At 38.2% G+C, this 15425-nt stretch overlaps 1 protein-coding gene across 1 annotated transcript; it reads right to left on the reverse strand.

Annotated features, from left to right (window-relative positions):
• Positions 1-13160: 13160 nt before the first annotated feature.
• Positions 13161-13912, reverse strand: LOC142848687 (glutathione S-transferase P-like). Its single transcript, XM_075970875.1, has one exon. It carries the CDS (start codon positions 13853-13855, stop codon positions 13223-13225), a length of 633 nt encoding a protein of 210 aa, XP_075826990.1. The 5' UTR covers positions 13856-13912; the 3' UTR covers positions 13161-13222.
• Between the last annotated feature and the right edge of the window lie 1513 nt (positions 13913-15425).

Consider the following 15425-nt stretch of genomic DNA (forward strand, 5'->3'; position numbering starts at 1 on the left):
TGTAAATATACAAAATAAAAATCAATTTAAAGGTTTAGAAAAATAAGTTTCCTATTGAATAAAATAATATAGATCTAAATTTAAAAGTGCAGAGCAAAATTGTAGGTTTGAATAAGTCTAGAAAAATTTCATTTGCAATTTCTTTTTCTCTTTTTTCCAGAAATAAATATCTTGGGTGTATTCTATTTCTCTTAATCTAAAAGAGAGAGGTAGATCATTAATGTTAAATGGCATTTGTAGCAAGACAATATCAAGATGAAAAGTGCTGTGTCTCTTTCTTATTTGTTCTGGGATTCTATATTCACAGAGATACTAGAATCTCTCAAAGAAGGTTTATAAAAGATGGTAACCAAGCCAGGTTGTTGTGTGTTGTTAGTTTATTCCTGTACTCTGAAAATAGAATAAAATTGAAGCAGAAGTATCATGGGGTCAAGGCAGCCATCCAGGGATACAAGGCCTAGACCTCAAATAAAAGCAACCAAATAACAGAAAGAGGTAACTAGATATACTAGAAATTGTATTTCATCTCTCAGAGTGCTGCTGACAGTCAGGGAAAATGCTATAGATGGTATACATGAAAAGAAACTGAGCCCTGTTGAATGTTAGAAGCTATAGTTTGCAGTAAAAGATGTGATTGACAAAAAGGAAGAATAAAACTGAGAAAGCTCACTTCCCTACTGTCAGTCGTGATTCATTCCTTTTCACGCAATCTAGAAGAGAAATCATCTCAGATGCGTGTTCCTGAATCCCAACATAGAAACATACAAAACTAGGTTGCAAGGCCAGGACAACAAGGCTTCAGAAGGGATAGTGTTGAAGGAGGCCATTTGTTGATTCCCAACTGCTCAGCCCCCCCAAAATATCTTCACATAGCTGTGGCTGACTTCTATCTCACAGAGATCATCCTGCTTCTGCCTCCTGAGCACTGGGATTAAAGGCATGTGCCACCACTGCTCAGTCAAAGTATTTTTTTTAATGCCCATATTAAATACAATTTGAATTGCCCATTAAACTAGTTTTAATACTTTGGTTTTCAAAAGATTGATAATTATCAAATGTCAACTTTTATAATAAAATAAGTGTACCTGCCCAGCAGGTCCAGTTATTCCAGGGTCTGAAGAGGTGCTACCTGAAAGAACATGGGGGGGGGGAGAGGGGAAGGAGACCCAGAAAGATTCTTTCGTCAAGGTCTCCGTTTATTAGCATAATGATTGTGGCTTCTATAGCCCTTGAAAGAGGAATTTGGGTTGGGGTGGGGGTTTTGCCGGGATAGCAAAGGTTACTAGTCAGCAACCTGGTCAAACAGCTCTCAAGGTGATTGGGATATGAGGGCTCTTTGCAAACATTCTTAGGACAATGGTCCCTGCTATCAAGATAGTTGGGATGTGAGGCAGGTTCCGTTAGCAAACAGCTCTCAAAGTAGTGGGGCTTTCTGCAAACATTCTTAGGAAGATGGTCCCTGCTATCATTTTTGGGACAATGGCTCCTGACAAATAAGTCATATCAGTTTAAATATATTTAGGTAAATACTTATAAATGCATAAATAATTGACATTAAAATTAAACTGTACTTAAAACCATATATCCAGAAACTGATTCCATTCAAATATATGTTATTAATAGAGAGAAAGCTATAGAAATATACTTTTGATATAAATTATTATATAACTTTGTATGATATGTATTATATGAGACTGTCACATTAATTAATGACAGCTGCATACAAAAATGAATACATATGTACATTATATATTAACATTCTATGCACAATATCTTACAAAATCACATGATTATTTTACAGTGAACCAGCATTTCAGAAAGAAGTTGACAACCTCAGTATTCCAGCCTTTTAATGCCAAAAACGAAACCAATGACGAAATCATTATGGATGTGATATAGGAGAGAAAGTAACTTTAAGAATCGATGGTTAATAACCTACTGGTCTAAGTGAATGACAGTTGTTTGATGAATAAGTATATACTTTGAAAAATAAGAGAATAAAATTGTTCGAATAAGCAACCAGCTCTTACTAAAGAGAAGCTAATGGGCTTTTACACAATAGGTGAAACCTATGAGATATTAGCAGATTCAGTGGAATGGTCTGTGCTATGGACCTGGCCACATTTACAGTGAAAATGACTCAAGAAAACTTATTATTCTGTTTGTTTTTAAAGCACTCCTTACCTATTCCATGTTGCACCATTTACAAGCCTAATGATTGTTGTGCTCTCCTGAAGATGCTTTTACACAACATGCTCAGAGAAGATGGGCACATATCTTATCTAGATGGTAAGATCTGTTGAATTAAGTCTGGACTCATTATTCTTCTGCAACACAAATCCTAAGCCTCACTTGAGAAAGTCGCTCCAAATTTGTACAGGTAGACTGGTAACTTGCACATCACAGACCCTATGTGTCATTATATAAAATATAGTCAGAGTCTACCACAGGGATGAGACCATGGGACTTGTGCAGTCAGTGAAAACACACCTGCCCTTTACAGTGTCTTTCCAAACATTTGTTATGACAGACAGTGAACTTCATGCAGTCTTCCCACAGCTAATTTGACAGCTCAAAGAAACCAGCAAAATTTTGTAAAAACTACAGTTTTTGTTTAAAATTGTAAGGTAATACATTACAAGATATAATCAAGCCATCTGGGCATTGTATACACAAAAATAATATGTGAAAACAAACAAGACAAGTCAGTTGTTTCTATTATGTTTTCAAAATATTGAAGTTATTGTGGAAAATGGTATATCAGTACATTTTTATGTTTTGTGGAATCATTTTACTCACAATTTTGGGAAACTGATTGACATTTGCAATTTGGGATGATACTCCAAACACAATTCCTTATGATCATATTTTTGGCTAATGATTTTATAAAGCAATATTCTTTGAAATATCAAGGAAAATGTAGTCTCTTCTACTACTTGCTTTAAAGATCACTTTGAGTAGTTTATCAGAAAGAAATGGTGAAAACTGAATCTATTAAACTGAGAAGAGGTTAGGAATGTGTCCCAATGAGATACACACTGATGCTCAATAGCAAGACTTGTGGAAGTGTCTGGCACCCCACTCTCAGCGAACTCTGAGTGGGTCATAAATACCACAAATATGCTTTTAAGTTGTTTTTTTCACCTGCTGTTTATCAGACATTTTGTTGATACAACACAGATACTACTGCTTTAAGATAGTACTCAGTTAATTTATGCTAACAGTTCATAACCCTGCTCATATATGGTTGTGAAATGACCATTGAAAAATATTTCTGAGGAGTTAGGAGGAGATAGCTCTGTTGGTAAATAGTTTGATGTCCAAGGTGGTTTTGGTAGAAATTATCTCCCATAGGGTCAGGTACTTGAATATTTGGTTGCCAAGTGTAACAATGTTGAGAGAGATGATGTAATCTTGCTGGAGGGAATGTATTACCAGGGTGGGAGTTGGAGTCTAAAGCTTTTTCACTACCAGTTCACTCGGTATGCCTCACACTTGTGACTGAAAATGGGATCAACTATCTTCTTGCTCTAAGTCCCTGTTGCCATGCCTGTATCCCCATCATTATGAATTCTCCTACTAGAATAGTGGTCCTCAACCTGTGCATTGTAATCCTTTCAGCAGTCAAATGACCCTTTCACAAGGGTCACTTAAGACCATCAGAAAAAAGTCAGGCGGTGGTGGTGCACACCTTTAATCCCAGCACTTCGGAGGCAGAGGCAGGTGGATCTCTGTGAGTTCAAGGCCAGCCTGGTCTACAAGAGCTAGTTCCAGGACAGGAACCAATAAGCTATGGAGAAACCCTGTCTCGAAAAATCAAAAAAAAAAAAAGACCATCAGAAAAAAACAATATTTATATTGCTATTCATAACAGTAACAAAATTATAGTTATGAAGTAACAACAAAAGTAATTTCAAGGTTGGGGCATTACAAAATGAGGAATATTAAAGCTTTAAGAAACTAAGAAGGTTGAGAATTACTGATCTAGAAGTATAAGCCTAAATAAACTGGGTCTTGGTCATTATAGTTTGTCAAAGCAAAGGAAAAAAAAAACATATATCATGCAAGTATGAGGACCTGAATTTGATCCAAGAACTCAGGTGTAAAAACAGTCAGTCATGATAATAGCAGTGAGACCCAGGCTTCTCAGATGAGAAGCCCTATTTCGGAATCCAGGTTGGACAGTTCATTAGGAATGAGATGAGCATGGTTATTCGCACAAAGAGGACACTCCATCCTGTTACACACGTATGCACGGAGGTTTCTGGAAGAAAATGAAAATATCTCACATTTTGTATCATCTTATGTCTAGAAACTACTTTTGCCCCATTTGTGAATTAAGTAAGAGCCCATGTGATACAGAGGTAGCTATAACAAAATTGAAATATCTGAAAGTGTGAGGAAGAAGAGTGGTTAAATTTCACTGCTGCTTCATATAGAATCAAACGGCAATTCAATCCACTCTACTTTCATTTATCTTTCCCTAATGGAATATATATGGGAACACATTCCATCCCTCCTTCACACTTTTTTTTGAAAGTGTGGTTATAGAAATTTTGCACAGGGCTCTGATTTTTAGTTGATACTAAAACAACTATTTCAAACCCACCATAGGGATGGATATCCATCTGGTCACTTCTAAACTATATCTAAATGTATATTTATAAGAATAAAACTCATCACCAGAAAGAGAGTTACACTTATTCCTAATTGATTTCTGGGGGAAGTTGAAGATGGTATGCTAGCACATATCATTAGTAGATTTCAACTTATAAAAATGCTTGTCTTTAGAGTTGAGGTAAGTTGGTTGTTATCTCAAATGCATTCGTAGGTCTTCACCCTGCTAAACAGGTATGTTCTTTCTACAATGAGGGTGTCAATATGTTTTTCTTCCAAGTTACGTGTATCGTTGTACATCCAAAGACTATGACATTCCAAAGAATGGATGGTGTGCTGCTTTGAGTACAAGGTTGCTAAATGTCTAGGTCTTTTAACATTCATAATAATAGAGAGCACACACACAATAGATGTATAGTATTATAAATATTAAAGCCAGTGTCATTTAGAGAAAAATCAGAAGGTGACTTTGTTGGTTGAATCCTCTCAGTTACAGAATTAGCTGCTTCCATGCAATCTAACAAGCAGAGTTTGGACAACATGAGATTCCTGGGAAAATCTTTAAGGTGAGGTTATGGAATGGGAAGAAAGAAGGGAGGGGAAACTGTGGTTGGGATATAAGAGAGAATATATGAGAGAAGAGTAAATAAATATAAAATAATATTAAGTAGGATATATAAATAAAATAAAATTTTCAAAAACTTGAAAGTTCATAACTTCTACTAATATTTGGGAATTTATTTCTTTTAGGTATATTTTGTTTCTGAAGTACAATAGTGCTTTTAGCACTTGAAGAAAAAGTCAAATATCTAAAAGGTGAAATCTGGTAAGGGACTTTATTTCAGTTTTAATTTAAGGGAATTGTCAAAGCTCTGCACAGATATTTACATACAAAAGTTTATCAAAGAAGTGTGTATAATAGCAAAATATTGAAGGAAACTAAGAGCTTGATAAGTGGAAATTGGTTGTAAATTAGCATTCGTATAACGCCAGTAAAATATTTTTATAGAATTCAAAAGTAAATAGACAATATTCAGCATTCTTTTAAGTGTAAAAAGTGATCCCTAAGTCTAACAAGAGTGGTCCCAATTTCTCTTTAACACACATATTTTTATGTATATGTTTATATGAAATGCTTAGATTTGCAAAATACTCACTTCAAAGTACTGAGATTAAAAATGAAGATTTTCATTATCTATATTTTATTTATCTTCCAAACTGTTTCAAATAACTCAAATTATTTTGTAAATTTAGAGGTGATTTTTAGGGACCAAGCAAACATGCTCTCAGAGTCCCATCTTAACTGTTACCCCTTTATCCACCTACTGACATGTTTCTTGAGGCTCCAAAATATCTTCTTCCAAGGTAAGATTTAAAATATTTAAAAGGCTTTCCAAACAGACATGGCTTCCCAGTGTCCACTGGTGGTACTGCCTCGATATTCTGGTATGAATGGCCCACAGCAGGGTGACTGAGAACCTAAGCTCAGGGACTCTGGACCAATAGCTAGGGAGTCGGCATGGGACGGACCTAGGCCCTCTGCATGTGGGTGACAGTTGTGTAACTTGGTCTTTTGTGAGGACCCTAGCAGTGTGACAAGAACCTGTCCCTGACACACATGAGTTGGCTCTTTGGAACCTATTCACTATGGTGGGATGTCATGCCAAATATTGATGCAGGGGGAAGGAACTTAGTCCTGCCTCCTAATCTTGATATGCCATGCTTCACTGTCTCCCATGGGAAACCTTACCTCTTCTGAATGAAGACAGAGGGAGAGTAGGGGGGGTAGGGAATAAGAAGAGAGGAAGGAGGGGAAACTATAGTTGGCCTGATAATAAACAAACAAACAAACAAATAAATAAATGGAGGGAAAAATAAATCTTAGCTTTCCAGATCTGAAAACAAAACAAACAAAAAATAAGCAAACAAGAAAAAACAAAAACGAAACAAAACAAACAAAATGCAAAAAACACTGACTATCTGGTAGACACTCTGTCAACAAGGGTGTTTATCTCAGCTCTCCCAGTCTAGAGCTAAAAGGCAGGAGAGTTCTTGAAAAGCTGCTCATCCTCAGATGATAGACAGTGGCATTAATGACAGAGAAGGAATGCAGGAATGTCAGTGAGAAAATTCATGGGTATGCTGGCCAAAGTGAAGACAGGCGGCAAGTAAGGGAAAGAATGCCATTCTGTGTTCCAACACAGACTTCCAAAGTCATTCTTTTCCTTCATTGAGGAAAGGATTTATTAGGGATATTTTTCCTTCACTTCCATTTTTAAAGGAGATAAGTTTTTGCCCCTGTCTTATTCAGGGTTCTATTGCTGTGAAGAGACACCATGACCATAACAATTCTTTTTTTTTTCTACTTTATTTTTTTAATTTATTTATTTATTAAGGATTTCTGCCTCCTCCCCGCCACCGCCTCCCATTTCCCTCCCCCGATCAAGTCCCTGTCCCTCATCAGCTCGAAGAGCAATCAGGGTTCCCTGACCTGTGGGAAGTCCAAGGACCGCCCATCTCCATCCAGGTCTAGTAAGGTAAGAGTCCAAACTACCTAGGCTCACCCAAAGCCAGTACGTGCACTAGGATCAAAAACCCATTGCCATTGTCCTTGAGTTCTCAGTAGTCCTCATTGTCTGCTATCTGCTATGTTCAGCAAGTCCGGTTTTATCCCAGGCTTTTTCAGCCCCAGGCCAGCTGGCCTTGGTGAGTTCCCGATAGAACATCCCCATTGTCTCAGTGTGTGGGTGCACCCCTCGCGGTCCTGAGTTCCTTGCTCGCGCTCCCTCTTCTGCTCCTGATTTGGACCTTGAGATTTCTGTCCGGTGCTCCAATGTGGGTCTCTGTCTCTGTCTCCTTTCATCACCTGATGAAGGTTAACATTCAGGAGGATGCCTATATGTTTTTCTTTGGGTTCTCCTTCTTATTTAGCTTCTCTAGGATCACAAATTATAAGCTCAATGTCCTTTATTTATGGCTAGAAACCAAATATGAGTGAGTACATCCCATGTTCCTCTTTTTGGGTCTGGCTTACCTCACTCAGGATAGTGTTTTCTATTTCCATTCATTTATATGCAAAATTCAAGAAGTCCTTGTTTTTTACTGCTGAGTAATTCTCTAACACGTATATATTCCATACTTTCTTCATCCATTCTTCGATTGAAAGGCATCTAGGTTGTTTCCAGGTTCTGGCTATTACAAACAATGATGCTATGAACATAGTCGAGCATACGCTTTTGTTGTATGATAGGGCCTCTCTTGGGTATATTCCCAAGAGTGGTATTGCTGGCTCCAGGGGTAGGTTGATTCCGAATTTCCTGAGAAACCGCCACACTGCTTTCCAGAGTGGTTGCACAAGTTTGCATTCCCACCAGCAATGGATGAGTGTACCCCTTTCTCCAAAACCTCTCCAGCAAAGGCTATCCTTGGTGTTTTTTATTTTAGCCATTCTGACAGGTGTAAGGTGGTATCTTAAAGATGTCTTGATTTGCATTTCCCTGATCGCTAAGGAAGTTGAGCATGACCTTAAGTGTCTTTTGGCCATTTGAAATTCTTCTGTAGAGAATTCTCTGTTCAGCTCAGTGTCCCATTTTATAATTGGGTTGATTAGCCTTTTACGGTCTAGTTTCTTGAGTTCTTTATATATTTTGGAGATCAGACCTTTGTCAGTTGCGGGGTTGGTGAAGATCTTCTCTCAGTAAGTGGGTTGCCTTTTTGTCTTAGTGACAGTGTCCTTTGCTTTACAGAAGCTTCTCAGTCACAGGAGGTCCCATTTATTCAAGAGGCCCTTAATGTCTGTGCTGCTGGGTTTATACGTAGGAAGTGGTCTCCTGTGCTCATGTGTTGTAGAGTACTTCCCACTTTCTCTTCTATCAGGTTCAGTGTGTTCGGACTGATATTGAGACCTTTAATCCATTTGGACTTGAGTTTTGTGCATGCTGATAGATATGGATCTATTTTCATTCTTCTACAGACTGACATCCAGTTTTGCCAGCACAATTTGTTGAAGATGCTTTCTTTTTTCCATTGTATACTTTTAGCTCCTTTATCGAAAATCAGGTGTTCATAGGTTTGTGGGTTAAAGTCAGGGTCTTCTATTTGATTCCATTGGTCGACTTCTCTGTTTTTATGCCAGTACCAAGCTGTTTTCAATACTGTAGCTCTATAATAGAGTTTGAAGTCAGGGATGGTAATGCCTCCAGAAGTTCCTTTATTGTATAAGATTGTTTTGGCTATCCTGGGTTTTTTGTTTTTCCATATAAAGTTGATTATTTTCTTCTCCAGATCTGTGAAGAATTTTGCTGGGATTTTGATGGGGATTGCATTGAATCTATAGATTGCTTTTGGTAGAATTGACATTTTTATTATGTTGATCCTCCCAATCCAAGAACAAGGGATGTCCTTCCATTTTCTGGTGTCCTCTTCAATTTCTTTCTTCAAAGACTTAAAGTTCTTGTCAAATAGATCTTTCACTTCCTTGGTCAGAGTTACCCCAAGATATTTTATGCTATTTGTGGCTATCGTGAAAGGTGATGCTTCTCTGATTTCCCTCTCTGCTTCCTTATCCTTAGTGTATAGGAAGGCAACTAATTTTTTGGAGTTGATCTTGTATCCTGCCACATTACTAAAGGTGTTTAACAGCAAAGGAAAAACATTTCACTGGAGGTTTCAGAGGTTTAGTTCATTATCACCATGGTAAAATGTGGTAGCATGCAGGCAGATATGGTTCTGTAGTTGAGTAGTAGGGAACAGGAAGTGATATCAGACAGAGGCTATGGCTTGAGCAAACATGAGACCTCAAAGCCTACCTCCACTGTGACACATTTTTTCCAACAAGACCACACTACTCTACCAAGACCAGAGCTCCAAATAGTGCTACTCCTTTTGTGGGACATTTTCTTTGAAACTTAAACATTGCATTCCTTAGCCCCCAAAGGCCTCTATCCATATCATAATACAAAAGTGCCTCAGTCCAACTTCAAAAGTACCCATACTATATAACTAACTCAAATTCATTTAAATGTCTAAAGTTCAAAGTCTCTTCTGAGATTCACACAGTCTCATAAGTGTAATCCCCTATAAGATCAAAATCAAAAAGCAGATCACATACTTCCAACATAATGCCAAAAATATACATTATCATTCCAAAATGTAAGAAAGGAAGCATAGTGAAGAAACACTGCACAAAAGCAAGAGTGAAAACCAGCTGGGCAAACTCCAAACTCTGCATCTCTGTGTCTGATGTCAAAATGTTCTTCAGATCTCCATCTCTGTTTATCTTTGTTGATCTCAACACACTCATATCTCTTGTGCTGGTTCCACTCCCTGTTAGTATCTTTCCTTGGCAGGTATCCTATGACTCTGATATCTCCAATACCTTGGTGTCTCCAGGGCAATCCGCGCTTCAATTTGGCAGCTTCAAAGAATGACCTCTTTAGGCTTCCATTTTGAGATACCTCTGACACATGCCTGGTCTCAGTATCACATAACTTACTATCCTTAGTCGTGGAAGCAAATTGTGTAGCCCCTCCATCCTTACCTCCTGAGCCACATGGCCAGAGCTACCAAGTTCTGCTACTTGCTGGGCCTGTAAAGTGGTTCCCTCATGCAGTTATATCTTCATCAACTTTCTATTATTTTTTTTTAAATTTCCTTGACTGCCTAAGCTTGGCTGTCCTGAAATTGCATCTGTAGACCAGACTGGTCTCAAGTGCAGAGACTTGCTAGCCTCTGCCTTCTGAGTGGTATGCAGCACCACACCTTGCTTTAAGCTTTTCTTTAATTCTTTTTTATAAATCGGAAACTTAGCTAGGTGGGCTCTTGACCTGAGGTCCCCACCCTTTATTCCATTTCTTAATCTGTTTATTTCCTTGAACACTGGATTCAGACCCTTTACACCTCCTGGTGATTCTTTTCTCCTCAAATTATTCTACATTGTGCATTTTTCCTTACTTGGCTTTCTCCTTTTCCTTATAAATCTTCATTAGAGTTAACACTAATAAACCTCATGACAGAGTCTATACTAGGTACTCTTGAGATTTCTTCTGCCAATGGAATTGTGTCAAAAACACTTCAATTTAGCCTCAAGAAAATTTTTCAAACAAGAAAGCAGGGACATTCTTCACCAAAATATCATAAGAATGATCTCTAGGCCACATGATAATATTCTTCTCCTTTGAAAACTCTTGAGCCAGACTCTGACAATTCAAATCACCTTTATCACCACCATCTTACATGCTTCTACTTGTATGGCCAATTAAACAGCACTTAAAGTGTTCAGCTGCTTTTCTAATTCCCAGCCTCAAGGTCCATATTCCTTCAAACAAAACATGGTCATGCCTATCACAGCAATACCCAGGTCCCTGATATCAACATCTGTCTTAGGGTTTCTCTTGCTGTAAAGAGACACCATGACTATGGCAACTCTTACAAATTAAAAACATTTAATTATAGTGGCTTACATTTTACAGAGGTTTAGTCCTTTATCATCATAGTGTGACATCGTGGTGTACAGCAGACTTGGTGCTAGAGTTGAGAGGCAATAGGCAGGCAAGAGGAAATATTCTGAGATGTTGGACATGGCTTGAACATATATGAAACCTCAGATTCTGCCTCTAGAGTGACATGTTTCCTCATAAAAGACAATACCTACTCCAACAAGGTCACATCTCATTATAGTGCCTCTTCCTTTGGGATCCAATTTCTTTCAAATCACCACAGAAGCTCAATTAACACTATTGCTCTTTTCCTCCATTTACTGGACATTTACTCCATTTTTAGACATTACTCCATTTATAGGATATTTACTCCATTTCCTTCTCTCGGTGCTTGCCATTCTCAGTTAAGAAGGACTGGGGCTCCCATAACTATTTCAAACCCACAGTTCTCAATATTTGGTTAAGAGGGACTTGAAACTATGCCCTTGTGACTTTGTTTTATAGTCTTTAGTGAAGAGGACATGAGAGTTTGCTCCATCATCTCACACCTGTGGCCTTGATCACACTCACTGTGATATCTGAGCCTCTATTTTCTTCTTTCAGCAGAAACCACGATTTTACTCATTATGGGCCTTTTCCCTCATTGCAGTCATTTTTCTTCATAAGATTCATATCAACAGGAGCAGAATACTTTAAAGTGAGAATTTGTAGCAAAGAGTAAACATTCTTAGCACCTTGGGGAATCACTTACAATGTATCCAGAGCCTCATGTATCTTTACAGCTTTCACATTCACACATCTGATTGCTTACTACAGATAGGTGATTTGTATGTGGGATGTCAGAAATCAAAATAAATATATTCAATGATTGTATTTCAATAGGGGCCTAGCTAGAAAAAATTTAGTCTATGAAAAGTAAATATATAAGTGAATATGTATATAAGTCTAGACTTATAAGAAATTGAATTATGAATAAGCACACAAAATACTAAAATTATTGCAGGAATTTGTAACATTAAAATAGATATTCTTCATAAAACAACAAACATTAGCATACATATTAACATGTGTGGTACATGATCTTTAGTGAGATTATCTTGGTTTTCTTGGATTAAAACTGTTCAAAATATGATGCCAGTTAATATGTAGGTGATGGTCACAGGGAGAAAAGTAGAGAAAGACTCATAAGAATGATAAAAAATGAAACCATTGATGCTGAGTCAAAGATAAGAATAAGGACACTGGGAAAAAGGAAAATACTTTTTGAGGTTAAAAATTATGTCAGAATAGAAACTAGATATGCATCACTTGCTTGTGAGTATCTTGTTTGTAAAATGACTTTGGTTTCCAGAAGAAAAAAAGACCCATGGAAGAAGAGATGTAAGACGAAGAAAAGAGGCTCGTGTTGATAAAAAATAAAGCAAATATGTGTCTATCAAGGAAGGTTTGCATCCCCCCCCAAAAAAAAAGCACAAATAGCAATGTAGGATCAAGCAAAGAAATCTTAATTTTCTCAGGAAATATTTTTCCACAACAAAATCTAATGGATGCAAATCACTTTACAGGGGAAAGTTTGGAGTAACTATGAGAGAAAGTGCGAAGAGAAAAATAGTTATGAAGAGCCCCTTTTAATAACCAAGAAACTCCTGATAAAGATGCACACTAAGTCACATGGATCAAAGCTGTAGATAAACTGCTTACACTAAAACCCCCTTTAGAATGTAGAGCAATGCAGAAACAACTGTGTCAGGTAGTATTCCTAAAATGTGTCTGTGTTCTTGCCTTTCCCTCCCTGAACCCAGCATGAGAGTTAACACCTGCAGTTCTCTCAGACATCCTTTAATTGTTATGTGCCCCATTCCCCTATTCTTCAGCATCCCAATTTTGAAGCTTCAGGCAAACAATATAATGTGTCTCCACCAATCTTTGTCTAATCTTTGTCTATGATAAACACGTACTATTTACTTAAAAGATTATTTGAAATATATAATTATTATTTTAGATATGTATACTATGTTTTCCTCATCATGCACCTTTGTATAATTTTTCTCATCTATGTACAATGTTATAGTAAAGAAATATTTAATTCTATATTTCTTTTTTTTCTGTCTTACAAACTTTATTAGTGCTGGGGAAAGGAGGACAGTCAGCTCCCGTCTCTCCCTACTTTACTGCTTGCCGTTGCCATTGATGGGACGGTTCAAATGGTCAGGGGAGGACAGGAAGGCCTTGATCTTGGGCCGGGCACTGAGGCGTGCCACATAGCCACTGAGCAGGGGGAAGTTGTCCAGGCAGCCAGGGGCCAGGACCTGGTGGATTAGCAGCAGATCTAGCAAGTTGTAATCGGCGAAGGAGTTCTGGTCACCCACGATGAAGGCTTTGCCTCCTTGGTTCTGGGACAGCAGGGTCTCAAAAGGTTTCAGGTGTCCAGGCAGGGCCTTCACATAGTCATCCTTCCCTTCGTCATATTTGGTGTAGATGAGGGTGATGTATTTCAGGCGAAGGTCTTTCACCCCATCATTCACCATATCCACCAGGGCAGCCTCCTTCTGATCTTTTCCACAAAGCCCAAGAGATCGGCCCAAGTGCCTCAAGATGGCATTAGATTGGTACAGGGTAAGGTCTCCATCCTGAAACTTGGGGAGCTGCCCATACAGATAGGTGGACTTTAGCAAGCCTTTCATCCAAGTATCTATGGACACCACCTCCTCCTTCCAGCTCTGGTCCTGGTCAGCCAGTAGTATGCGCATGGCCTCACAGCGCCCTCGAACTGGGAAGTAGACAATGGTGTACGGCGGCATGGCTGCTGCGTAGACGGAGGCACGAATTCCGAGCTGCGTAGACGGTAACGGAACTTGGGTGTGGAAGCCAGCCAATTCTATATTTCTTTGATCTATTTTATTATTTGTATAATTCCCAGAATCAGGACTGATGAGCATATTCTTTAAATGTTTAGTATGTTTATCTAATCGCTTCTCCAAAACCCTGTTTCCTATTGCACCATCACAAGTCATTCCCCACCTGCAATAAGGGTTATTGTTCTTTAGAAATTTTTCCCAGGCTGATGGCTGTAAAGTAATGACATATGTTTATTTGCATTTCCCTAACTAGCACTGAGTTTGAGTTTTCTTTTGTTTTATCATTTTGATTTTCTCCTTGGTGAATTTTAACTTCATATTTGTTCTCATTATTCCTACCATTAGCTAACAGTAAAAGCAAGGAATCCTTTACACATCCTAGCTTTACTTAATAAAGCTTCAAATTTCTCTACAGTAATTCTTTTTTTTTTTTTTTTGCATTTTAGGGGTCATTACTTTTGCATCTCTATTTTGCATTGTTTTGTAAAACTATGTTGCAGTTTACTGAGAGAGTTTACAAATACATACATGATTTGTTTGTTTTAATGTTTCCAAGTAGACATCTTTTACTTTCATATCTAAGAGGAGAGAAGACAGAGGATATTAAATCACTATCCCAAAGTCATGCTTAATATTTGGCAAACCTAAAATTGCCTCAGGAATTTTTAAGTTTCATTGTTTATTTGTCTATCTCTCTATCTATCATCTATCTATCTATCTACCTACCTATCTATTTATTTATTTGAGGGCAAATGCCACTGCACTCCTGTAGAGGTCAGAGAACAATTATCAGGAGTGTACTCTCTCTGCCAAGTGAGAGTATCAGATATCAAGGTCAGATTCTCAGGCTTTATGAAAAGTGTGAGGTAAAACTCCCAGGCAAAGAAATACACCTGACCCTGAAACCAGAGCCAGTAAAAGAAATACACCCTGGTGCTGAATCCAGAGTGAGTGAAAGGAAAACATTGGCCCTGAAACCAGAGCCAAGGAAACACGCTTTGGACCTGGAGCCAGAGCCGGTGAAAAAAATATACCTTGTCCCTGGAACTAAGGCCAAAAGACTAAAAAGGCAAGTAGAATAATCACAGTTTGGCCTTGAAACAAGAGTTAACTCTTCCCCTGACCAACTGAACATAAAACCAACCAATCTCTAAACAGGAAAACTAGTCAATCTGAGCACGTGCAAACTCGGGGGTATCATAATCTGACCAATGCCCTTCCTGAAAATCTCCCTGGAAACACACCACCCCTAAGGAGCCCTATTAAAGCCTCTTTGCCTGTTCAGTTATCAGCTTTCCCACCCCTTTTAGAGGCAGTTACTTGTCTGGATTTCTCCTTCTCAAATACCTTTCTTAAAAGAGTTTTGGGTGAAGATCTTGCACTGGAGCATGGTGTAGGAGGTCTTTCTGTATTTGTGTCGCTTTCATTGGTTGAATAAAGAAACTGCCTTGGCCTTTTGATAGGGCAGAAAATTAAGTAGGTGGAGTAGACAGAACAGGATGCTGGTAAGAAG

Source organism: Microtus pennsylvanicus, chromosome 4 (genome assembly GCF_037038515.1).
Source record: "Microtus pennsylvanicus isolate mMicPen1 chromosome 4, mMicPen1.hap1, whole genome shotgun sequence".
NCBI classification, from domain to species: domain Eukaryota; kingdom Metazoa; phylum Chordata; class Mammalia; order Rodentia; family Cricetidae; genus Microtus; species Microtus pennsylvanicus.